Below are 27029 nucleotides of genomic sequence, written 5' to 3'. Positions count from 1 at the left end.
GGAGCTGTTGATCTGTGTGAAGTGTAGGATCTTGGCACTTGGTCCAGGGGCCACTGGGACCAGCTGTTCTGCTCGCGCTCTTTGTTGTGGTGGTGGTGGGTGGGTGAATGCCATGCAGCCAGATGTTGAAGGCCAAGAGAAGGAGCGCTCTGATCTGGGCTGTCACCTGTACCTCCGCTACTGCTGCTGGCTTGGCGTGGCAATAATTGCGAGACCAGCGGCCTGGGAGCTGCACGCACGGCCTCGAAACACATAATCATGTCCTATCTCCGGCGTGGGGTTGTCTGATCGAAGGTTGAGCAAATTCTTCTGCAAGGTTTGCAAACAAAAGATATTGAGGGACAGGGTTACGCAAGACCAGAAGCACCCACTATATCTGTCAAACCGTCAATACTTGGCTCTTAAGTTACTAACAGTGTAGACTACATGTGTGTTTAAGCAGCAAACTAGATGTTGGGATTTCTGAGGGTGTGACTCAAAAAGTAGATATCGGTTGGCATGACGTTTTCAAGATTATTCGCTGTTCTGTTCAGTATGCTCGTGAACTAAAAGTCGGGGGACGGTTGTTCGCATGCGAGGTGGACAGGATTGAAGGGACTAGATAACACCAGAACTTCTCATTTGGATGGATTCCTTTGTGAAGCAGAAAGCATCTGTGCTTTGGCCTGTCGCAGTTATTACTTAATCATCGGAGTGTAATTATTTGAGCTGACTGCAATTATTTTCTATTTGTGACAATTAATCGTCGAGGAAAAATGTCATGACGCGACCGCCCTGTCGGGGCTGTATATGAAATCCCTCATTATTGAGTGTTTAGTTTATTGCATTTGTTGTCTGCCATTTTATTAGTGATCCCATCCTGAGTGTGAATTTTGTGAATCACATGACGCCCTCACATATTTGCAAAAGTGTCTGCGGTTCGTCCTGTATTTTCACTCCCACATTACACTGTGTCAACTGTTAACTCCTGAGTGAAGTAGTGAATGAGGGAGTGATTTTTGGGCAAAGCCCTTGAAAAATGTTTTAATTTTAAGCTTAAACTGAAAGCAAAAAAAAAAAAAAACGCATTTAGTGAGGGGAGTTTTGTATTAATTATAGATGTTTCGTTTCCCATCACAGGTCAGGGTAATGGATGGCTGAGTAAGTCAGGCCAGTAAGCACATTCAAAGTAATCAAATTTAATTGCTGCTTTTAGCTGGCTCTTTGTCTCTTCATTTGAGATGCAGTGATGATGCCGAGCTCCACCGGAACATTTAAATTCATGCTCCGTCTGACACTCGGAGGTGTGAGCAGAGGTTTAGTTGGATATTTATTTGACTGTTCGTTCACACGAGCTCCACTTTAGCAACGGGATCCATAACCGGCAGGGACACTTGGTGTGATTATGTAGTTAATGGGGCGGTCCTTGTCATCAGATGCTGGCCGTCTGTTAACATGTAGCCCATTCAGAGGCTGATTGAACACGTCTGTCTTCATCAGGGGAAATGCAACAATGAAATCAGGCCATTTTGAGCTGAATTGGAGTTAATGCCAGGAGGGAAAGATCTTAATTTCTCATCAGAACCACAATATGTTGATTAGGGTCGACCACTTGGTATGGAAATCAAACAACACGCAGTCCTTTTGCTCCTGCTTTGTGGCCTTAAGCGGTATCCATTCTTGGTTATCATTTGTTTTCCCAAACCATGAGTCAAAGCGATTCTTGCTCAAAGGTCCCACAGCAATCCCTCTGTAAATTCTGCTCCTCATTTCTGCGGCCAATTTTAAGTGACAACTTCAAGCCTGTCAGGAGAATATTTTTGTTCCGAGCTCGTGAAACCTTATTCAACGTGTCAACGAATATCCTGCGACTTTTTGTAGAAGTAGAGAAAATAGATGGAGCTAGAAGAGAGGAGAGGGCCTTTATGTTCTACTTGACAGCTGTCAGAGATGTTATCAAGGCATTAGAGGCATCTGGTGTCTCATTGAATCGGCTTATAATACCTTTAGTTTCCTGAAAGAAAGACAAAAAAAACTCGTGATTTAAATTTTTTTTTTTTTTTTTTTTGGAGGGTATTTCAAGTAAACAGCTGTTTCAGTCGACTGATTTTCCTCTTCTTTAAAGCATTTTGCATGTCCATGTGAACCTTGACTTCTTTTCCTCTTTTTTTTTAAAAATTTGTTTTGTTCCACATAAAACATTACAGCAGTGTGCTGCTGATTGTCAAAACAGCCCGCGGCAAAGGAGCAGGTTTTCGTCTGTTACTCAAAACAGGAGGAGACTCATCATTATTTGTAGCATGGCCCTAATGAGACTTGTTTGATCAATATTTTAATTAAAGCAATATTGTCAAGTTTAGTTGACATTGAAAGTACCATATAGCATTAGTGAATAGCTAGTAATTATAAAAACACAGGTTGTTGTTGTTGTTTTTTTAAAATAAAGTGACATCTAACAGTGCGGAGCAGAAGGATTGCTTTCCATCAGCAGTAGTGAAAAGCTCGACAACATCATGTGACATGTGTTGTTGCCGTGACCCCTTATGGTTTAGGAATGACTAATGTCCAAACACACAATGCTGAGCTTTCAAAATCATGTGCATAACGAGGCAAATTGGCTGGCTTTCTATTACGGGCACAGCAAAGGTGTCGCTGGCATACTTGCGCGGTCAGAGCTCACCAACAGGACGGACACATGGTCCAGATAAATCACCTGTTTTTATGGGTGGTGCAGCAGTAAGCATGCAACTGTCGTGGCTCTGGATTTGGATGACTCGTCAGCTGCTGCAGGGCGTCTTGGAGCGCAATGAGCTGCCATATCGCAGGGCTGTTTGTGGAAGCTCAGCAAAAGACTTCATCACTACTGCCTGGGAGCAGTCTGGCAGGTGGTGGAAGGAGCGAGCTGGGCAGTGCTGTCAGAATCAGTTATCGTATTATTATATCTATCGATAAAGTACCAACATTTTGTGGATGTCTATTTGTGCTTTTATACCATATTTAATCTGAATCAGGGCTGAGTGATTTGATCAATGAGGGCAACAGCTACTTGTGTGGAAATGGTGGTTACACACATGATTGCGGTTGCTGTTGATTTCACTCGCCTGCAACAGTAATGGTGAGAATAAAAGGCCACAGTTTAACTGTAATGCAGGCTCTATGTTGGTTGGTTCACCCAAATGATGACTTCTTTTTTTTTTTTTTTCTCATTAACCGTTTGTGTTACGAGTGGATACAGAGAGCATTGGTTAGATTTGCTTTTGAGATACAGTGTCTGTCTTGAGATTTCCGGTGCCAATACCCAATTCAATAAAGGTAAGTGAAATTACGATTGTAGCGCTTAAATCTTCAGACAAGAAAAACATTTAAAAAGTACCATCAGTCTTTGCTCCCAGTTTATCTGACCCCACTGCATCCACAGTGAATGGTTGTCATTAAAAGTCCTTTTTACAAGACAAAAAACTGGAAAAACATTTGACTGTGTGTTGTTTAAGGTGTACACCAGCAGCTTTATATGGGCATAATAACACTGCAGCATTGACACAACATCATGTCACTTACACAACTTGGCATTACTGATAGTATCTCATAAAGATAATATCTATCTTCTATAAAACTGCCGTGCGGTATAGTATGGTTCTGCCAAATTGTGGTTCCTGTAGGCAGCAGTCACCTTTGTGGTGTCTCAGCTAGCAGGTTCAGCTGGGGTTTTTCCCTCTGAAATGTCAAACTATTTAAGGCTAGCTCAGCAGCCTGGGTACTTTTAACTTGAAATGTTCATACAGCTTGAGGCATTTTTTTATTTTTTATTTTTTAAAACCTTCTTGCCTATTGTTGTTGTTCCTTCCTTCTCTACTTTAAATTCAACTTTTTGTGTGACGGCTTTACTATTGGTTCATCTGGCCTCTGTATAATATTGTTCTATGATGTAACAACATCCAAAGGCCGACAATTGCAGTCGATGATTTTTTTTTAATTTTTTTATTATTATTACTCGTGTTCAGTTCCTTGAGTAATGTATAACTTGTACACATTTTTGCACTAATTAAAAATGTGTGTGTGGGTCGTACGGCCAGAGAATGTATTACTGCATCACATCGCTCTTAAACAGTCTCTTAAGCTGAAGAGACTGTGCACAGCTGCAGGGCTTTAGGAGTTTAATAAATGTAAAGGACACTCTGTCAAAGGGAGCCTTCATATTTTCCAATTCTCTGACACAAATCCAGTTTTTCAAGAGAGGTTTGCTGTCTCTACAGTGAGATCCGATCAAAGGGTCCTCAGCAAAATGGCGTCGGAGTGCCACTAGCAAAACTGGATAAATGGTGTCACACACCAGTGCTGTGGCCTCAGCAGACGTAGCTGTTGATGTGTTCCAAAGCATCTCTCTGACTTGGCCCATTGTGCTGCAGAGGAACGGTGAATAGTGTTCTCCAGCATGGGGGAACAATATGTGATTGTTCCCCTGCTGTGGTGAAGAAGCTGTAGGTTACTCTCTGTACCATCGCCAAAGCGCCTGAGGAGGAGATGCACAGCGAAATCTCTGCGTGCTAACCGGCGATTCTTGGAGGTTTAAAGCTCTGCGGTGCTGTTTTCGTGTAGCTATTACAAGCTGGTGGGAGGGGAGGGGAGGGAGACTCACCCCTTTTTTTTTTTGGAGGAGAGAGGCTTTTGTTTGATTGGATTTTTTTTGTTGTTGTTTTTTTTTTTTTTTTTTTTTTTGTATGTCATCATTTGAATGTATTGAAAGCCTCCAGGGAAAAAAACAAACAAACAAAAAAAACGGTTCGTACTGAGGTGTCAAGTTGGATTTCAGAAGAACAAGAACTGAAGTGTGATTTGCTAGCATGTCACTTAAGTCCCTCAAGGAGTTTGGTGTTTCTGCTGAACGGCTGGGCTCAATTTGTAAGAGATGGATGGCTCGTGTCCAAAGGTCTGTGTAAAATTGTTTTTTCGTTAATATATATATAGCGTTTATATATATGTTGTTGTTTTTTTTTTTTTGGGGGGGGGGGGGATATTTGTGTGTGTGGCAGTTTACTACCATTTGTACTAAAGTCTCCATTTTGGTTGTTGTAGTTGTGATCCTCGGCCTGTCTTCATTCTCTTCAATGTTTTAATTTTAGCATAATTTATCTCCCTCAACATCTGTGAATTTCTGTTGCCTCATTTTTGGTTTCCAGTGTGTCTGCCGCCGTCATGAAATGTTTTTTTTTTTTGTGAGTGAGTGAGACCAAGGTGCTGGAGTCGGAGGTACACTGGTTGGTATTGATTACCTGTCTCTAAGGCTTGCCTCAAAGGAAACTGCTGTGATTTAATATTTCACTCATCTCTACCGTTACTGTACTACCCTAAACCACCCAGATTGTTGCTCAGTATGTTGTTGGCTATGCCATTCGGAGTTGTTGCACCATCTGTTGTTGTAAACAATATACTGTATTGTTTCAGCCTCTACTTGAGTGTACACAAGTTAAAGAGTCGCACTGCAAAGCCATTCGACTCCTTGACAGGAATTCTGAAACGCATAAAATCCCCATCAAAGCATGTTGCCTTTTTTATACTAATATTAAAGCGATAAAGTTTAGAACATCTACTACATCCCACTTTAGCCTGATCTCGGTATGATTTGGTTATTGGTTCACACGTAGTCTGTCTGCACAGTGACGGTGATCAATCAGTCATTCTCTAAGCAGGCTGAAGAACAGCAAATGAGTCTTTTGTGAAAACCTTAGTAGAATAATGAAAAGATCCCTTAGATATAATAGATTAAAATAGGTTTTTAAAAGAATAATAATCAGCTGTATTTATTTATTCGTTGTCTTTGAAGGTTTTTTTTAAATGTGATTCTTTTGACTAAAATATTATTTCTACATTTACAGAACACTTCTCAAATAACCAATTGTCTTGAAATAGTTTTAAAGTCTCCTATCTAAATAATAAATGTTTTTGCAGCAGCATGTTACTGATATTGTATTTCAGGTGTGGCAGAAACAACCCATTGTGTTAAAATTTGATGATCAACAAAATATGTGTGCGTGTGGTCTAAAGTCCAATCAGTAACAAAGTCTTTTTGAAATTGTTATAAGAGCAAATACTTGCGCTTGTAGGTATTTTTGTAAGCTTAAGCTCGATTAGAAATACTCACCCATGAACATTTGGACAGTTTTCTCCTTTCTTTCCTTTTCTTTTTTTGTAACCTCTAAATTAAAAGAACTACACACTTTTTTTTACCATCTAAAAGACGTTGCAGCTCTGTTGTGGCCATTATCATGCTGGATAAGATGAAATGGAAGAATAACTTGCTGACACGGACCATTTGTCGAAGGCTTTCGGTGTGACTAAAGTTTGAATTAGATTTGATCATTTGCTTGGAGGAAGTGGATTCACTCACACGAACATCTAGAAGCTGGGAACAAAAGCAGCCAGACTGTCATTTAATGCAAATCATTCTGAACCATCAAATATTGAGTTGAAGCGTATTGTGTCGACACGTGGAGCCAAACTTTCGCCTGCACAAGTGTCCAGAGAAAATGTACCATCACATTGTTTTTGATATCAAAGTGATGAGTCATCCTGTAATTCTTGCTGCATTTTGGTCTCCCGCCAAAGAACTCGAAGTGTAATTATGATCACTTAATACATTTGATTGGGTGAAAACGCTGATATACTGATTATAGATTTTCTTTGTTTCTCTTAGCAACGGCAACGGCAGCAAGATGAACGGGTCGCTGGAGCACTTGGACCAGCCAGACCCAGACTCCATCAAGATGTTTGTGGGACAGATCCCGCGCGCCTGGTCAGAAACGGAACTCAAAGAGCTTTTTGAGCCCTTCGGCGCTGTGCATCAGATCAACATCCTCCGTGATCGCACCCAGAATCCTCCTCAGAGCAAAGGTATTGTCGGAGCATGATTTCTTCTACCAGCGCCACAGAGATTGAAGAACATATTTTGCCTGCAGTTTAGATTTAAATGAGGGATTAGTTGGCTGAAATGACATGCATAAATAACAACTGATAATTCATTATTTTGTACAGTTAGTATTATTTTAATCATGCTTTTTTTAATGTAAGGGTTTTTGTTGTCTCACAACTAGGCATTAAACAGTCATTTGGTTACAGTCAATGATTCTTTTGATTAATTGTTTAATTTAAAACATAAATCAATATTTACATAATGGAATAAGTTGGTAGTTGCAGCCATAATAAATTGGCACATGCACTATTGATTGGTACGGTCAGTAGTTTAGAGGAACGTTTATATGGACACCATTGTCCTCTACCTATATTTGCCTGTCTCTGGTCAACACCACACAAAACCCTCCTATTGCCACATCATGTACCATCACATTTCATCACTATCCCCTCAGGTAATGCACAGCACTGCTTCTCTGGACACGCAATGTAGCTGTGTTTGTGCTTACAGATGAGGTGATTCAGTAGTCTTTTGTTTGAGGGTTGAATAACACCTTTTTTTTATAACCCTGGACTTAAAAATAATAATAATGGTTGCCTTAAAAGTAGCATTGTATGAAGGAAGTGTTACTCGGCTGCAATTTTCTATTAAGACATCAATCGATGCGCCCACCTTTAGAAATGGTGCTCGAGTTGAGCGATTCAGTTTAGGCTGCAATTAGAGGAGACGGTGAAGTGGAAGCCTGCTGTCTGCAGAGAGCTGCAAAATGCCACTGGAAGTGCTCAGTCTCCCATAACTAACTGCAGGTGAATAAAGTAACGACAGTTTCCCTGATGGAGCCGTCCTGGGTCACCCAAATTTCAATTCCCGTGATGGTTGGATGACTCATTAAGGCTACAGTCACTAATCCACTTGTGGGATTTTAATGTGGTTGGACTCTGCTTCATGCTGGACTTGTGTCTAAATATAAAAAAAATGTTGTGCTACCAGGGGTCTCAGCCCCGACACCCCACGCTAAATGTAGCTGGCCTGAAGTGTTTGGCTGTTATTAATGGTCTCTGATCAACCATTTCTGAAGTATGTCCAGAACCACTGGCGCAACTCGGCTGCTGTTCTGCTGATTAGATATGTAAAATCATTAGTGGAAACAATCGGCGAAAGTGTGCTACCTCACTGGCTGTTCAGCTTGGAACGATATATCCATTTAGCACAGTACATCTCCAGTCTCTGCCTCTCACAAGCAAAAGACAGGCGAATAACACCATGGCAACAATTATGCGCCGTATGAGAGAAAAATTGCATTTGAGCCATTTCTAATCTCTCTTTCCTTTTTCTAACAGCTTTGCCAACATTAGTTACACCGCAGTAATTTACGAAGAAGAACATGACCCTGTAGTGGCCTGGTCATATTCAGATATGCAATTGTTTTCGCAGCAATATATAAAGCAGTATAATTTGTCCAGTTGGTCTAGTGGTTATTTGGGTGTTGGAGAAAAAATAGACAGGATTTTATAAAAATGAAGTTTTAGTTTGTAATTTAGTTCCTTGTTGTCCTTTCACTGACTATTTAGTCAAAATGAGCCTTTAGTGTGTCAAGGCCAGAACTGCAAGTTGCCCTCGCACCAGGACAGCACTTGACTTCACCTGATCTGGCTTTTAACAAATGTGCACTCGTGTAACATCACCAAATAATCTTGAGTATGTTAAAAGTGTACCCAAAAATCCCCTGGGTGCTTATTATTCTGTGTGGGTATATAAATATCCAGCCAACACAGTGCAGTTCATTTGGGAAGCAGAAGAGTTCAAAGCCCCCTTTTTTTTTTTTTTTTTTTAAAGCAGAGCCCTCCCTTGTTCTATGCTGAGTGTCAGCTGTGATGGCCTATTGACATGTTAATGTATTCTAATAGATAATCTGGCCTGATCATGGCAGTCTTTGGCTCACCCTGTGTGAGCTGAATTTAATGCAGCGACACCCCTACACCCATCAATTTCATTGTTGTCCTCCTTTCCCAGTATCCTACTCCTGCTGGGAGAAGTGGTGGTCGTTTTATCGAAGTCTGATGATATCTGTCTTCGGTTTATTTGCATGGCACGTAATACACCCCTCACCCCATTCCCTTATGTTATCAATCTTGTGTTTGTCTGATTTGTTCATTGAAATTGCTGTAATCCAGCTCCCATTTTGGTTGTTTACTTTGCCACAGATCTATTGAGGAGCAATCAGATTTGCAGTAGTTTTTAGGTCACGTCTGCTGCAGGTCATGAAAAAATCATCTGACGACTATCACGCCTCTCTGGATGGTTTATTTAGCTCCAGTAAATCAGAGACCGGGCTAAGCAGCAGAGAAAGAGAGATCTCAGCTGGTTGTGAGAGAGAGAAGAGTGCAGCTTGATGCATATTAGAGTTCAGCAGCCCTCCCCGCGGCCTGGGAGCTCCAGTAACAGCATAATACACACTATGTAGGTCAGAGACGCTGCAGTGCTCCACTTCCCCAGCCCAGTGAAACTGACAGGCTGGAACGCCACTGGCGGTCTGCTGGGACGGAAGGATGAGAGGCTTTTTTCTCTCTCGCTCTCTCTCTCTCTTTCTCTCTCTCTCTCTCTCTCTCTCTCTCTCTCTCTACGCTCTTCTTTTCTTCATCCCCCTCCCCCACCACCACTCTCCTCCCATGATTTCTCTTCCTAGCTCCCACTCCTACTCCCTCTTGTCTCTTTGTGCCGTTTTCATGCCTCGTATATATATATGTTTGGACTCTTATGTAAGGCAGCGATACCCTTTGTGTGATGTGTTGGTACGTTGCCCTGGCGTGCCTGGGCTGTGTTGACCTGCCGACTGCATCAGCGCCTCCTGACGGCTATCTAACCCTGCGGTCATCTCTGTGGCCATGTCACAGTCTTCAACGATCTCATTACTCCCATGTACTCGCTGCAAGCTCCTACATGGTCTGTGTGCACCGCCTAATAGTTGGTGCTAAGAATATCCTGTCACATGTTTCCAACATGTGATTTTCGAGAACACGCTTTCACCCATGCAGCATCTTGACTGCAGCAGTCGTGTTGTTACATTTACCGTTTCTCTGCGCCGTGTTTTAATGCAGCCTTTGTTTCCTTCCCCCTCCCATTGTTTGTCCCTGTTTTTTGTTTTTGTTTTTTTTACTCTGCAGGATGCTGTTTTGTAACTTTTTATACAAGAAAAGCTGCACTGGAGGCCCAGAATGCACTGCACAACATAAAGACCTTAAGTGGGGTGAGTAAGCACAGCACGGGCTGCTTTTAGCTGCTTGAGCCCCTCTACATCTCTGTGAGCTGTATGCTGGCCGATAATGAGCTCTCGGTTCACTGAATGCCTGTCTGGCCTGAGAAATATCTCTGCTCCCACTATCACTACACCGAGGACTGCCTTGCACCACAACACACTGAATTGATAAGCTGACCCGACATACACACATGCAGGTATCAGGTAAAGTGTGCTTGACCAGGCAGCGGGTTATTCACTGAGGCACAGGACCCAATGCTGCAAAGTGGAACAAATTATTAATGCTTGTCTTCATGAATCATTGATGCACATCTACATTTTTATTTCCCAAAGTTACAGATATAAAAGGAGGCGAGTTGAGGTCTCTCTCTTTTTTTCTTTTTTTTTAAACCACGAGTGTGGTCTATTAATTGTTCACCTGATTTATATGGTGAGATTAAAGCCCAGTCAACTGCAACAAGTGCAGCGGCTTGTTAAGCCTCTACAAATCTGTCTTGCCCATACATTGTTCCAAATTACTCTCCCTGTCAAATCAATTAAATCCATACCAAACAACTTCAGCTGTCAATCAAATCAATAGTCCACTCTATTGGAAAAGGAGTCGCTGTCAGTGAGGTTGCAGGTAAATATTGAACCGGGTTGATAAATGAGTGTCGTAGACAGAATATATAGTTTGAGCACTCTTTACTGGAAGACAATCAATCAGCCAGCCACTTCAAATGAAGTGTGGTCTAACAGCTCAGCTCTCTGATCCCGATCCCGGGTCCTACTGTTACTGGCATTGACTGCAGGTGACTGAGTTTGGTTTGCGTGACGGTGGAAAAGCTCATTTCCCTGTTTCTGTTTTCTCTCCCTTCTGTTCCTCTCTCTCTTTGGTCAGTGACGCTAGCCAGTCCCCATACTGAGCAGGCCATCTGTCTGCTTCTCTTTAGTGCTTGTCAAAAACAAACCCACCATTTTTCATAAGTACAACCTGCTCAGGCATCTCATGACTAGATTTGGTTCTCCTCTTTCACGCCGCACGTCATGTAAATGTGCATTAGATATATTAACTTGAAGTTCTCTAAATGTCTCTAAATTGTTTCATTAAATGACATGAAATGACGCATCCTGCAGCCGTCATTCTGCCTCCACTTTCTCACATAAGTCTCAGAATGAGTGTCATGTTCAGAGATGCTCTGCTGGCTGAAAAGAGATTTTTCACAGCTCAGATTTGCCACACCTTGTTCTATTTGTGATACGATGGTGTAAGGGGAGTATTATCTCAAAAACTAAAACTCACCGTACATTTGAAAGCAATACCAAAGTAGCCTGCTTGTCAACCATCTCTAAAATTGTTCTGAAGATGATGAGGGATGTTGACAGGAAGAATCGATGAGTTCAATCACAAGTCTACACTAAAGCGAGAAGTGAAATTGGATAGAGGGGAATTTGATCCCCGCCAGCAGCTCATAGACAATTCCTAATGAAGCTGGTGGTGGTGAGAGATGATGATCTTGGAGTGAGAGAATAAAACAAGCTGGGAGAAATGCTTGAGGATGGGAGGTTGAGTGTGAAGATATGAGACCCTCGTGATGAGTGATAACGAGGCCGAGTACCTGCATAGTTTATAATTGTGACAGATGTGTTAACTGTTTCCCCACCCCTTTTTTTCTTCCAGATGCATCATCCTATCCAGATGAAACCCGCTGACAGTGAGAAAACTAGTGGTAAGTGGATGAATTTGAAATGCAGGGTGACACCAGCCAAAGGACGGGAGGATATAGAAACTATGTCTATTGAGGAAGAAACTTTGAAGGGAAGGGTATAGACAAAGACACGACAAGTAGGTTGTGAGAGTTTTAAAGAAGACGTGAGCAAAATGGAGTCTCTATTTAGTCCTAAAATGAAGGCTCGGGAAGGACTCGGTTCAGGGAATGTGCAGCAATACACATCTCCTATACAGTGTGATACTTCAGGAGGATTAAGAAGTTTAAAAGGCACCATGGGAAGAAGAGTAGAGCAGGTAGAGAGGAACAGGAGGAGACCACAAATAGATAATATCGTTATGTCTAGAGAAGTAGACACTGAGGAAAATAAAGCTGCGAGTTGCAGAGATTTGCACAAGAGGCTGGCACTTTGAGTGAGAGGCAGCATGACGAGGAGAGAGCTTGAACAAGAAAAAGAGAGGTGCAAGATTTAGCGCCTGATGCAACTGCTGCTTTCTTAGCTCCATAATTGTTTGGGTTTAACTAAATAGCTGTTCTCTTTTCATCCGTCTGCAGCGGTGGAAGACAGAAAACTCTTTATCGGAATGGTTTCAAAGAAATACGGCGAGAACGAAATCAGAATGATGTTCTCGTCTTTCGGACAGATCGAAGAGTGCCGAATTCTGCGGGGACCAGATGGTCAGAGCAGAGGTAGGTGTGCTTTCAGCAGAGGCACAGTGTTCTTGGCCTCACAACCGCCACCTTCAGCACAGCCGAGTACATATTCTCATGAAGTATTTATACAGGCTCCTCCCTACTTCTTCATTACAACCCCTCCAAACCCCAAATCAAGTGCTATTCACCTCCAGTGGCACCGTTTCCATCCCCATAGTCTATCCTCCCATCACTGTGACACTCAGCCTCCACATCTCACAGTGAAGGGCCACTGCACTCGCTGTCCAGCACAATGGCCCGTTGCCTTGGCAACCGCTGGCTGCCGGTGTTCGTAGGCTCAGCTGGCAGGCGGCTCAGCTCGGCTCAGCTCCTCCTTTACCGCCTCCTTCATCACACTCTACAAAGGCTGGAATTAGCCTGTCGGGCTCTGCTTGTCGTCGTCGCATCTCCTACATAGCTCTCTGCTGCATGAAGCTGCAGATAGCAGGCAGCACGGAGCTCTAGTGTTGATACGAATATATGATTAAACCCCACAGGAGTGACGGGCATGAATATCTGCTCTTTTTCTAGTAAATGTAGGCAATGTAACGACAATTTGACATGGGCTGTATTAGCCTTTTGATGTCTACATAATTTAGTAAATCAAAGCCTTTCAGTGTGCATTTTATGTGTATATAATCACGTTGACTGTCTCACCATGACACCACATAGTCGAGCCTCTCTGGGTGGCACTTTAATCCGTCGATCACTGTGCTCATGTGACACCGTGTTACTGTTCTCCTTGTTGTGTTCTTTCTCCGTGTGCTAACCAGTGAGGGTGGTTCTGTGTGCTTGGGAGTTGCCATTCTCTGTACTGTAATGTCTTTTTTTGGGGTTCATAACGAGTTGTCCAAACCTTTTGTCTTGTTTTGTTTCTTCTTGTCCCTCCCTCCCTCCTCCCCCCCTCTCCTATTGTTCCCCCCCTACAGGCTGTGCGTTTGTCACATTTGCTACCAGGGCAATGGCACAGAATGCAATCAAAACCATGCATCACTCTCAGACTATGGAGGTACTGTACCCCTTAGCACCTATTTCTCATCTCCCCTTTCTCCCCACCCCTCCCCCCCTTCATACATTTTGCTGCCCCCTTGTGTTGGGAAGATGAAGAACCTATCCAAGCAGATGGCATCCATTCATCACAGAGCATGAGTCATTTCCAAAACCACTCTTGCTAATTATGAAATTACATTGTCGTCTGCAAAATAATTGAATAAAATTTGAAACATTGCTGCTTTCGTAGCTGCTGAATTCAGAGCTAACGGGACACAACACGAATTGCTGTCATCTCTCATTTTGGGCTGAACTAAATGCATCTCATTTATTGATTCTGATAATGTTTTAGTGCCTTGCCATTAGTCTGCCAGAATCAATCTATATTTTGGACCACAGGGAAAAGAGCCCACCCCATTAAATATAGGGCAACAAAAAATTAACCTCAACTGGAGCAGCCACCCTATTAGCTTTCTTCAAAAACTGGGTCCGTGTTCTCATATAGCCAATGGAGTCTTTGTGGAAGTAGAGCAGCAGTAATTTGACAGCTAGCAGGTCAGAGGCTCCCCAGTGAAGCATCAGACCAAGTCTAATTAGGAGTCCAACCAAACAACACTCCTCCTACCAGATTAAACGTGGGCCCCAGTGGTGGCGCCACCTATTCCCCCCTCCTCCCCCCATATCATGTCCTCCCCAGTTCTCAGCTGCCATGGGAGGTGCTGCTGGTGCAGAAGCCATTTTCCCTATCCAGCCTGGTCCCTATCTGGCTCTCAACTCTCAAAATACTTTTGCACCGCATGCCTCGTCCATGCGTCTGTCTGAACAACATGTGACTGTGTGTTTGCGAGATTCTGTGTATTGTAATGCATTTTTCTTGATGTCCGCTGACATATCCATGTTTGAATGTGTTTTTTTTTTTTTGTTTTTTAAATGTTGTGTCCATCTGTCGTCTGCTTATCTGTGGACTCGGTTCAGCTCTTCAGAGTGCTAAAATGATTCACCGTCTGCAGCGTTGTCCTGTGCCCCTTTTGGAATGTGGCCTGGCTCAGCTTTGCATGGCAGATGTCCTCTTGTGTGTTAGCTTTGGTATGAATGCAACAGGCATACAACTGTCTTGAGGCATAGATGACCCCCTCCTCTCCCCGCCCCCCTTTTTAAGAATTCCTTGCAATGACTGTGTCCTTGCATTGGTAAATATACAGTTGATTCCTTGGTGTGCTTTTGAACCGGCCTAACGTCTCTTACCTCTCCACTGCTCCAGGGCTGTTCCTCACCTTTGGTGGTGAAGTTTGCCGACACACAGAGAGATAAGGAGCAGCGGCGCCTGCAGCAGCAGCTAGTGCAGCAAATTCAGCAGCTCAACAGCGCCTCCACCTGGGGAAACCTGGCTGGGCTGGGGACCCTCACACCGCAGTACCTGGCTGTAAGTGTTACTGAAACACACACAAACCAGTTGAGCTGCATAATTACCTATGAATTAACATAAAACACAGTTCTGGTTCAGACATCTGTTTACGGTGGTGCGGGAAATACAAGGGTGGAAAAACAAAAGAACTGCCTCGCAGTATAAAGCAACAACTTTAAGTCAATACATTAGGTATTGTATGTGATGAAAACAGATTAAGTTAAAAATTGTGTATTTTTGTAGATGTTTCAGGCACGAGAGGTTTGAAAAAAAAAAAAAAAATCTCAGTTTGTAGTGGTGTAACGGTTGTCCGTATTCAGATGTTTTATGTTCATGTACAAAGATAACTGCAAAAAAAATTAAAAAAATGAAATGCATGACAAAGGCAGGATTTTATTTTCCAGAGATATATTTTGTTCTATCGAGTTGCGTGTTCAGGTGCCCCTGCTGTCTGACTTTGACAGTGATGGCTCTTGACGGAAATGCAGCAGCCATTTTGTGTGTAATATAGATAACCTTGTAGGCCTTAAACCTTGATTTTAAATGATTGCAATTGTAAATAATCACGAATAAATTGTGCTGTTGCTAAATCCAATCAGATGAAAGGTTACTGATGACATGAAATATTGCACAGTTTTGAGACCTGAAATACAAACTGATTTTCTTTGGCTCCGAGTAGGAACTCCTTCCCTCTCAGTTTGTGTGCTGGCTGAAGGACAATGACATGTGACTTTGTGTCTGTTATTCAGAGCCAGAGAACATGTGACTTAAACATGAACTGCCAAGCTGTTTTATGCTTCTGGCAAGAAAACCAGAGACGTTGACGATGTTGCATGCCTGGACAAAAACTCTTTTCCCGTTTGATTTCATCAATCCAAACATCACATCAGTTTTAATTAGAGGGCTAAAATGCCATGCTGTCATTCAAAAACAAAGCGTTTGTAATATTTTCTCACTGTTACTATAAGCCCCCCCTCCCCCCTCCCCCGAGTTGTTGCTCCACATCAATTTATTCAATTGCATAAGTTTCCTGCCATACATTTGGTATGATATACATTCTTGAATTGAGCCTTTCTTTCCGTGTCCTTCACAGTTGCTCCAGCAGGCCACATCTACCAGTAACCAAGGCAGTTTCAATAGTATGCAGAGGCTAGGAGGTAAGTTCAGCCTTTCAGCTGTTGAGTCCTGCTGTTCTCTCGTCGTGGTCTGCACTTTTCATGTCACCGACCCTGTGACTCGGTGCTCTACGCCCACATGGTTTTAACTACCGCAAATCACATTGCTCTTTCAGATCAGTGGCACATTAATAATCGGTGGTGCTATTTTAGGCCTGTGCAGGGTGCTTGAAGACAAACAGCACGTCACTGTGACATGGTGAAATTAAAAAGCAATACGAGGAAAAGTGTTCCATATTTAAAGCAACGAGCGGCACACAACATCCGACTTCATAACTATAGTGAAACTATGTCGAAATATAATTTCAGCTCTAAAATTAATACTGCATTTTCAAACTGGGATTAATAAATTACTCTTTTTTTTTATCTATTACAATCTTCAAACCAGTATAAAAGTACAATAAACAGTGCTTGAATTTCTTTTAGCACAACAATACCAAAGTGATCAAATATAATAATTTAACAAGACTGAATAAACACTCTGAATGAAGTGTCACAGTCCGATAAAAAGATTTAAAAAAAAAAAAAAGATAAGTCAAACTATAACTTACAAGAGTGAGTGGAAAGCAGCAGAATAAGTTGCAACGATGTCAAATTGTATCCAAACAGTTTAATGTAAAGGAGACGAAGAGAAATAATGTGTTAATTGATGGCACAACAGAAACATCCCCTCCATGACTTTGTTTGTCTGCAAGAAAGTGAGGATAAAGTTTGACATCTTTGATAATCTTTTCTGTTTGTTTGCACTCAGCCGGTGTGAATCCACTTCAGCTCCAGAACTTGGCCACATTAGCTGCCGCTGCAGCTGCAGCCCAGAGTTCTGGCAGCCAGGCTTCCAATGCCCTGTCTGCCACCAGTGCAGCCCTGGGAGCTCTGGGCAGTCCAGGTAATTCAACACGAGCTGAATGTGTAGTATGTGCATGTATACAGTAGCACCCGGTGTGAGTCGAGCCCTGTGGCTGGATCTTGGTTCTGCCTCAGTTGGATCACTTGTTTATGGAATGCGTTTTTGACCTTTTTCTACTTGTGATTGCCAAGTTCACCTTGTTTGTTATCTTTGTTTACTTTCACACCACAATGTTTAAATCTGAAGTCTAAATAAAAATCCTCACCATTGCGATGTACATTTCCACAGTCAATCCCTCTGCTCCAGTCCTCCCCTGCAAACCTCCCTCGTCTGCTATTTGCCCAACAGACCTCAGCCATTCCTCATTTATTTTATGGGAGTTAATCACCCCCGTATAAAATTTTATGAGAGCCTCCCATTTCCCTTTAATCTGTGTAAATATGCATTGGCTCCATCTGTCTGAGTTTAGCATATGGCTGCTTCGGTAATGACCTCTTCTCATTACGAGACAGCTTTTAAACTGCCCCCTCACTGCTGTGTCATCCTCTCATAACCATCACTATTTGTGGCAAAGATGCCAGACTTCAAGTGTGATATGAATGTGGACATTTTGTTTTGTCTTTCAACAGCTGGGTCAACAGCGTCCAGTGCTGGTGCTGCCATGAACACCTTGGCATCTTTGGGCACCCTGCAGGGTCTCACTGGGACCTCTATGGGCCTCAATAACCTTAACGCTCTCACCAGCAGCGTCAGTGGTGAGAACATCCGTTCTAATCGCGGGATTAAAAACGTGGAAGAAATTTGCCTGATTGCTAATTAACTAGATTGCTAGTTAATTGGACATTAACCATAAAACGGCATGAAGCAACTTTGATCTCTCAGGAGTGGAGAGCTGTTTTGATGTTACTTTTTTTTTTTTTTTCCAAAGTTGCCAATGTTGTGAGTGTAACGCGTCTTGTTTTACAGGTATGGGGGCCATGAATGGAGGCCTGGGAGCCTCCATGGCCAACGGGTCAGCAGCCAGCTCCATGGACGCTCTGACCCAGGCCTACTCAGGGATGCAGCAGTACACAGCGTCCGCCCTGCCCTCCCTCTACAGCCAGTCCCTCCTGCAGCAGAGCATTGCTGGCAGTCAGAAGGAAGGTGAGCAGATGCTCAGCACACACTAACGCCCATCTTTACATTAGTGTTATGTAACTTTTCAGGGATATATTTGATCAAGTCTTTCCTAAATAGAATTATGTTTTTTTTGTTGACTGTAAACACCTGTTTGTTTGTTTGTGTGCTTATCTAACTTGAGTATCTGATTCTTACCAAATGGAGTAGGGCCAGAGGGCGCCAACCTGTTCATCTACCACCTGCCCCAGGAGTTTGGGGACCAGGATCTTCTGCAGATGTTCATGCCTTTTGGAAATGTGGTCTCTGCCAAAGTCTTCATTGACAAACAGACCAATCTGAGCAAGTGCTTTGGTAAGTGTGTTGGCACCAGCAGCCAGTCCTGAAAATATTGATGGTGGTTTTCACTTGATAAACGATGATATGTTTCAAATAAAAAACTATATTCATATACATCAGTAAATCAAATGAGCTTTTCTAAATACTCATCAAATTATTCAATGTGTCTAATACTGTTTTATTACTAAACAAATAGTGAGACTTCAGTCAAACCTGGAACTTCTTGTCTTGAATTTAGCGCTTTCTAACATGGAAATTAATTACACTGGAAATGATCTTAAAATCTGGGTGTAGTCAAGTTCACTATTTAGTAGCCCTAAATACACTTTCTGAAGATAATTGAATCTTATGTTCTAGGGGTTGACCGATTATCGGCGCTGATATTTAGCATTTTTACGATTATCGGCGTACATATTTTTTTTTCATTCAATCGCCGATGAAATTAATTAATTAATAAATGCGCTGCTTTGGTTCTGATGCAGCGCCTCTCTCAGTCTGTAGTCACCACTGGTGTTGAGCAATGTCCCGCCCACAGCTTTATCTGATTGGTTACACCTCATGAGTAATGGCCAATCAACGCTGAGAACTTCTCACAGAAGAAGTCATCAGCAGCCCGGAGGACCGTTCCAAAGGTCAGACAGGAGACACGGCAGAAGTTAAAACCACCGTCCTCGACGCTGAAGTTGCAAAAACACCGCAATCAAGTCTAATTTGCTCTTTTCAAGAGTTTAACGACACGCGTTGTTTCATAAAAGTTCGTCTCACACCGTTAGCGACTCGTCAGTGTTTCTTCCACCGCTGTCCGGGCAGAACGTCCCCCCAGAACCAAACGAGAGATTTACCGAGTCCCTGTGCTCCCGCTTCATTTCAGCTCGGTGTGAGAGTCGCTCGTTCATTTTTCTGTCACTGAAAGTCGCGCTAATTTTTGTGCTGCTGCTCTTCTGCTCGGTCTTCGTGTCATGAATGGCGGAGCCGTGCGTCTCTGTAAAGACGCGCAGAGCAGAAGATGGACGCAGGGGAACGTTAGTGGAGTTGACAACAACTACATTGCTTACGTGAGCGCAATAAAAGTCCAAAGTTAAGCTATCAATGAACAACCCAGCACATTTTAAAATCATGTATCAAACATTCTGCTGGTGCTTCAATAAAGGATCTCCTTGTGTTTACAATAAATACCCCTCATTGCAGTATACCTTCATAATAAGAGTCAAGCGGCGGCATTTATTTACTTAAAGCCGTTTGTTATTCCAAATTTTGACACAGATTTTTATTTTCTCCTGCAAATGTATATCGGTTCCAAACATCGGTTTATCGTTCTCCTTGATTACCAATAATCTGTATCGGTCCTGAAAAAGCCAAATCGGTCGACCCCTAATGTGTTCCGTTACTTTACTGTACTATCAGTTGTTTCTGGTCCTAGTCTGTACTTTTGACTGCAGCAGCGGTTCTTTTTCATTTTCTAGAGAAAATTAAATAAAAAAAGAAAAGCGCACGATATAGAAAGCAACAATAAGACCCCCCTTCACCTGCTCAGATAAATGGTGCAAACCTGAGAGCCGACAGCAGTTGTCATTTTTAATATGTGTAGAGGTTTGCTTGTTTTAGCTGCCGTTCATAACATGCGCCTCCGCTTTCTTGTCGTCAGGGTTTGTCAGCTATGACAATCCTGTGTCTGCACAAGCTGCCATCCAGGCCATGAACGGTTTCCAGATCGGAATGAAGAGGCTGAAGGTTCAGCTGAAGCGCTCCAAGAACGACAGCAAACCCTACTGATCCTAGCCCCGGGGCCGCCCCCCTCCCCAGCTCTAATGCTAGCACTGCTAGGGTAAGTTCACCCTCCAGCCGAGGTCAACACAGCAGAGACTCAGTGGGGCGGGGGGAGAGGAGCCCACCACAGGAGGGTACTCGCCCTATTCCTAAAAAAAAAAAAGAAAAAAAAAAAAGAGAGAAATGGTTGAAACGATCTTTCCACATTTTGCTGTATTTCATTCCTGCGGTTTTATCATGTTATTTGAGTCTGATAAAATATTTTTAATGTAAATGATTATTTATGACTATCACTGGATTCAGTGTTCGCTGGAGGTATTTTGTGTCACTGTAATTAGTGGAGAGCATCAAGTGTGTTTCCATGCCATTTCATTGCCTTCAGGTCAAGCTAGACGGGTTGACTAAGGATCAGTTGTTGTGTTGCAGGGCTGAAGCCAGTAGACCCAGAGCTTCAACCTGTTTGGCTTTTTGCGTGCAGTCTGTCTCATTTGTATCATCGTTAATGTGAAGCTCTTTTGCACTCTAGATTCTTCAGTCCCCTCATCTCTCCTCCGTGTCCCCCTCGTCCTCTCTGTCCTCTTTCATTATCTAAGCCATGTTGAGCTAGGCTACCTCTCTGTTTCTCTGTTAACAACCTCTTCCAGTCATTCCATCCATCCTCCAAGTCTCCCACAAGGGACTGGCTCTAGATGGATCTCTTTGGGTGCCAAGTGTACAGTTTGTGCATGTTAGAGTCTCTGCCATATGTCCTGGTGGTGTCACTTCCTTAAATCTGTGTATTGTTTTTGTGTGTCGGGAGAGGGGGGTAAGTTCACCCCGCTGTCCTTACTGTATGTGGTGACTGGCATTGTTTTTGTTGTTTTTTGTGCCTCATGGCTAAACGATTCTTGTGCTGTGCCCCTAACTTTCTCTTCTCTCCTCTTTGTTCTCTCTCTCTCTCTCTCTCTCTCTCTCTCTCTCTCTCTCCTTTTGTGTTTTTGTTCCTTTTTTAGAACAAATCTCCATGCCTGTTTGCTCATCATTAGCCTAGCATGTCTTCATGATGTTGAAAGCCAAGCCAAACTCCTGGCCTCATCATCCCACCATTGTCTGTGATGTCTCTCTAAGCTCGCCTGACCAATACCTGGCCACCCACTGACCTTGACCTTAGCTCAACCTGATTTTTCTGCATGTATATTCATTTTGTTTTTTTTGTTGCTTTTTCTGTATAGAAATGTGACGGGTGGGAGAGAGGTCAAGCAAATCAATGTGAAAACTTACCTACGTTGAATTCGTTTAAGAGACCTTTTTTTTTTTGCGAATGTTTTAAAAACCTGTGGGATTTCTTATTTTTTAATTTAGCTTCTTTCCTTTTTCTTTTTTTTTTATGTTGCTTTCTTTTTACCTCTCTCAGTAAAGTTCACTTGAAAGTTGAATACAGGGATTGGCACACAGCTGTGCTATTTGGTGCCATTAGCAATATGTTGGCTTCTTAAAATAAAATTAAAAAAAATGCTACAGACCACTTTCCAACACCGTTGAAAGTCTGACCAGTAAAATCCCTCTCAGTGCTCTGTAATGATCTACATTTTGCGGGCAGTGTGAAGATTTACACCAAGGCTATTTAAAACTATATTTTCATTTCATTTACAAAAATATCCAGTGTATTTACCTTTTTTTGAACTATTGATGGCACAATAAAAGGTACATTTGCTCTATTGAGAGAAATGACTACCTACATGAGTCAACTTTTTTAGAACTGATTCACAAATAGACAATCTGTGGTTTAAATGCACACTTAGATTACCTATATTTTATACCATTGAATCTATAGAAGTTTAACTAACAGAACCCAGGCAAAACTTTGGGTTTTTTTGTAGATTACGTTGTAATGTCATCTGTGTTTGGGGGGTCTTCAGTGTATCACATTTTTAAAGAGGACTAAAAATTCAGTTTAATCAGCGTGACCATTTGAGGTCATTTCTAGTAAATTAAAACATATTAAATCAAAAAAATTCCTCTGCATTAATTGTAATTTTGACTTCTGCTTAAAAAAAACAAAAAACTTTTTTTTCTTAAAGGTCACATTTTGAGGCTCATTCCCCCCCCCCCTTCCCCCTCTCCTGCGTTTAAAGAAGTGTTCAACTTCCATGGTACGTCTTGTTGACTTTCTGTGAATTTCTCATTACTAATTTAATTAATGGATGTTTCACTTTGGTTTAGTTTGGATGCCTCATGTTGAAAGCTGAAGATTTACAGTGTCTGTTAATCATACAGATACCAGACAATGTCTTTTTGTTTGATTTCGTTGTTAAAGTGCCCATGTGTCAAACTTGGTGTTTTTGAATTTACACGACTTTCTTTGCTGTAATATTACCTAGTTTTTCCTCTATACACACACACACGCACGCACACACACACACACACACACACACACACACACACAACACTTTCTGTGGTTGCAAATGTGGGGAGCCCCTGAAGAAGAGATCACTCGGACACAACACCACAAACCTGTGGGTCTCTGCACATTTTAGACACACGCACATACTTGCTTTTAATTTTTTTCCCCTGATTGTTCTTCATCATATTTGAGTCGCACACGATGCACAACACATTAAAACTACTAAATCCACCACAATAGTGTTGGTTTACAAATACATTCCATTTTTTCAGCACAAAGTTTACACTTTTTTTATCAGGGTGGTATTTTGTCTGTTGTGCGTCCCATCGTTGAGACAACCCTGGTAAAAATAACAACCACTTCACCCCCCACCCCCAAAGAAGGGTTCCCTAAAACTGCGTACCTGGTGGCGCTAAAGAGTTGTCAACTCAGGGTTTTTTTTTGTGTGTGAAACTAGACACTCACGCAGGATTACGACACAAAATGCACAATTATCACCATTTGACCTTTTCAGTTTGGATTTTTTTTTTTTTCCCATTTTCTCAAAACACAAATATTCCAAAAATAACAAAAAAAAAAAGAAAGAGAGGTACCAAATTTGAAACAGTGCTTGAGGGAAGTGTTATAGTTTTGTAAGGAAATGTTAAGCACAATTGTGGGAGCTAATCACTTTTGCAGAATGTTGTGTGTGTGATTCTGATCCCAACATTTTCAAGGTACCACTGATTTCTCTTTTAATATGGGCATGTGCTTTTTACAGTGTGTTTTTTCTATCCAAATGCAATACAATATTCAAAGTGCCATATATACGTCTAGAAACTGCCTACACATTCTTATTAGGCCTTGGTTTAGAGATTGCTGCAGTTCGCCTTTTTTTTCTCTATTTATGCCAGTGTCATGAAAGCTCTTGTCACCTGCTAATGTCCCCCTTCTCCTCCCCTCACTCTTGTGTGTTGAGTTATTGGTAAATGTGTATTGTGATGTACTCAATTTGAACAGTTGGTTAAAAAAAACTTGTAGATAAACAATAAACTTCCCTATTCATTTGAAGGTTAAACGTCTTTCTTAGTGAGTGCGAACACGTGTACTGTAACACTGCGATACGAACCGACGGTGATCAGGTGTGTTATTTTGAATTCACTCAGAAACAAACTAAAGCCGGAGTGAAAACAGAAAAGCCAACCGAGGTGACATTCAAAGGTCTTTTTAATTGGTTTAAAAACGTGTGCGTCAAATACTGACATGATTGCAGGTCAGTGGCGATACAGTGTATGGTGAAGTGTTACTGTGAAAAAAAAACCTTAAAAAAACAACAACAACAAAAAAAAAAGCACAATGTACAGTCCACAGCAGTCCCAACAGGAACTCGACTTCAGGGGCTTCCATCACAAATCCCGATCAAGCTCTAACAATCACTTAGATTCTTCTGTTGTTTTTCATATTCTGAAGTGCTTTTTTTTTTTGACAGTGTGGTAGCTTTGCATCTCTATAGATATTGTCTTGATCCAAAAGAAAACAGAGAAAAAAAAAAAATCTTTTCCTGTGTTATTTTCTTGTCTGATAATCGGTAGGACTTTGTTCATGTTCCACCAATAATTTAATAGATGTTTTGTCTTGTCTTGATGAAAGCCAAAGTGAGTGCATCTTGATGTGATCTGTATTATACATAGTGCAGTTTCTTTTTTCTGTTCAGTCAATATCAAATTTTTGAAACTGGGTGGGATTTGGAGAAAAAAAAGAAGAAAAAAAAAGTGACATACACAGGCTGTCCAATTTCTACAACTGGTTGTTCATATGTATTTTGTACCAGTGAAGCTTTTTATATTGGAAATTAAAGGAAAAAAAAAAAATCTATATTGGAAAAAAAAATTGTCTGGCCTCTCAATGTGGCCTCACCTTGATCAGGTCTTGAGTTTGGCCTCTTGGTGGTGTCAAGCAATTTTTTTTGCTTTTGTTTTGCTTTTGCCTCTAAAAGATGCCTGATTTTGATTTTACTCGGATCTCTACATGTTCCTCACTTCGTTAATCAGTTTCGGGGGGGTTGGGATCCTCTAAATCGTGGTAAGTTTCATGTTAGTATTTGTGCTGTCCACATAGTTTAATAGTCATCAGAATTTCGACAACTTTGTGTGGATAATTGTCTTAGTTGAAAAAGTTAACTGTTTAGTTTGAGCCTTGCTTTTTTTTTACCTGTGTAGAGTTTTCTGTTTTTTCCCATAGCGGAGTGTGTAGCTGAAAGACTCTGTGTTCTTTTTTGGTCAATGTTTGTTTATGTGTGGTGTGTTTCTTTGCCTCTGTCTCCAAATTAAACCATTTCCCCTAATATGGACTGTGTCTTTGTGTGTTGTGCTTGTCCAGTGTTGTAAAGACATTTTACAAACCACCCCCCCTCCCTCCCCCAGTGTGTCGTGTCTCGCTAACTTGTTTCTCTTCGTTGTTCTTTCTTTGCTTATTTCTGAGCTGCAACCGAAGGGGGAAACCAGCTTTATGATGTTTGTTAATGTGAGCGGTGCGATGAGCTGCGGGCCGGTTAGAGGTGATGGTTTTGGGTTTCATTGATGACACAGTCCGCTGCTGAATTGTTTCTTATACATCTGTGAAGCTGCGTTTGTGTCACTATAAAGTCTAACCAATAATTGCAAATACCTTGAGTTTATAGATGATTAATGCTGCTACCGTTTCAATGATGGCCAGTCATCTGAAACTGATTGGCAATCATTTGAACGATTAATCATTCTTTTTTTCAAGCATTAATGCCAAACATTCACCAGCCCCAGCGTCTCTAACGTGAGTATTTGGTGCAGTTCCTTGTCTCCCCAAGAGATGAAAGCAAATATCTTCAACTTTTCAAATGTGATTATTTGCTTCTTCTCTGTTTTATATCATTTTGTTTATCGATTTGGGACTGTTAGAAAAAAACAAGACAAAACAGAGTTCGAGAAACTATAATGGGTATTTTTCATCATTTTGTGCTAATTTATGACAAAGTTATTGGTTACAGCTCTACGCAAAACATTAACCCAATAACAAAGATCAGTAACTCACTTTATAAATTGGACAATTGACTTCAGACTTCACCCGTCATAGTTAAAGTGCGGACAGGCCTAAACTCTCAATTCCTTCCTGTCATCAGTCTGTAATGTTCCTGAGGTCATTACAATTTGAAAGTTAAGATATTTTGGAGGTTGTGTACCTGCTACTAAGCATCTATGGGTATGGGGAAATGTTAGATTTAGCAGTGCAGTAATAACTTTAGAATAAGGCTTGAGAAAGTTGTTTTATGGGGACAAAGAGCCTCACCCATAAACCAAGACGCAACATGTTCTGCAGCATTGCAGGGATGGTGTGGGAGGAGACGCCTCCTGTCTCTGCTTACTGTTTCACCCTCTGTGGTTGAATCGGTGGAAATTAGCAGCTGCAGAAGGATCGGCCCAAGATTTTTTTTTATTCTTTGAAATCCAACCTGCAAATGTTCTGACAAAATAGGTGCAGAAGTGGCAGGCAGCCAGAACATTTAAAACAGATGCCTTTTAAGAGAATCATATGGGTAGATGTTGCAGGTGTTTCCATGTTGTTAGTCGTCAAACCACTCATTAGGATGTCGTCAGTCCGTATGGTCAAACACAATATGACCTCTGAAAGCAGTAGAAAGTACAATTTCTTTATAATGGGTCCAAAGGTCTTTATTTTTTGTTAACCATGAATGCCAAAGTAGAATTACGTTTTTTAATTATGTTTCCCTCTGAAAGGTACTGTCCAATACCTCCACCCAGTGGTGGAGCTCTCACAGTTTACCAGTCCTTTAGTGCTGGATTCAAATCTTGGCATTGTGTTGAAATATGCATGTCACGGCATTTTAGATTTAAAAATGGGGTCCAGGCGAATTTAATACTTGGTTATAAACTGTCACATGTCCCTATATTTTACATTTTACTTTGAAAGTTCCTCCCCTGTTAAAAAGGCACTGATCAATGGATCAGTGCAAAATGTAATATAACCACCGGGCCTATTGTTCTGTACAATCAAATGTCCCTAAAATGACCAACATTTTATAAAAACTACTGCGTGAACAGATTGAGTTTTTTAACCCAATATTATTTTATCTTGTGTTTAGAAAACAAACACTGCTGGCTATTGTATATTGGAAATAAATAATGGGGATGTCTCAACCAATGGTCTCGACAAGTCGGCTGGCATAATACCTGTCTTTTAATTCTGAACAAAGTGTATTTAATAAAAAAATAAAGCTCAACTTTTTACCACTGATCCTGGTCTTGGCAAGATGGATTAAATGTTGATTTTAGATCACACCATTTCTACACTCAAACAAATCGGTGACTCCTTATCCCTGTCTGGAAATATCTCTTATTTTATGTCACTCAAGTCCTCCATTAAATTCGTCACCGGTCCATATGTTGTATACAAATAGAGTGCTTCTGGAGAAATTAATCATTAAAATCAGG

At 41.6% G+C, this 27029-nt stretch overlaps 1 protein-coding gene across 10 annotated transcripts in view; it reads left to right on the top strand.

Annotated features, from left to right (window-relative positions):
* Positions 1-26832, top strand: part of LOC138619034 (CUGBP Elav-like family member 2) — a 32003-nt gene extending 5171 nt beyond the window's left edge. For 3 of the 10 annotated variants that reach the window (XM_069695200.1, XM_069695203.1, XM_069695204.1), the window contains 12 exons: positions 6671-6867; positions 10051-10133; positions 11803-11851; positions 12407-12541; positions 13474-13553; positions 14796-14957; positions 16033-16096; positions 16866-17000; positions 17591-17716; positions 17928-18104; positions 18285-18431; positions 20062-26832. In XM_069695200.1, coding sequence (XP_069551301.1) covers positions 6671-6867; positions 10051-10133; positions 11803-11851; positions 12407-12541; positions 13474-13553; positions 14796-14957; positions 16033-16096; positions 16866-17000; positions 17591-17716; positions 17928-18104; positions 18285-18431; positions 20062-20189 — 1483 coding nt within the window. In that variant the 3' untranslated portion in view covers positions 20190-26832. Of the gene's footprint in view, positions 1-4783; positions 4907-6670; positions 6868-10050; positions 10134-11802; positions 11852-12406; positions 12542-13473; positions 13554-14795; positions 14958-16032; positions 16097-16865; positions 17001-17590; positions 17717-17927; positions 18105-18284; positions 18432-20061 lie in introns of those variants that run through there. The other 7 variants (XM_069695201.1, XM_069695205.1, XM_069695207.1 and 4 more) reach the window with 5 other exon arrangements.
* The last annotated feature ends 197 nt before the right edge of the window (positions 26833-27029 follow it).

Source organism: Brachyistius frenatus, unplaced genomic scaffold (assembly GCF_029030835.1).
Source record: "Brachyistius frenatus isolate BFR_SWC_R1_liver_20210118 unplaced genomic scaffold, ASM2903083v1 Contig_19, whole genome shotgun sequence".
Taxonomy (NCBI): domain Eukaryota; kingdom Metazoa; phylum Chordata; class Actinopteri; family Embiotocidae; genus Brachyistius; species Brachyistius frenatus.
The sequence above is the reverse complement of the archived record's forward strand: the minus strand, read 5'-3'. Positions and strand labels throughout refer to the sequence as shown.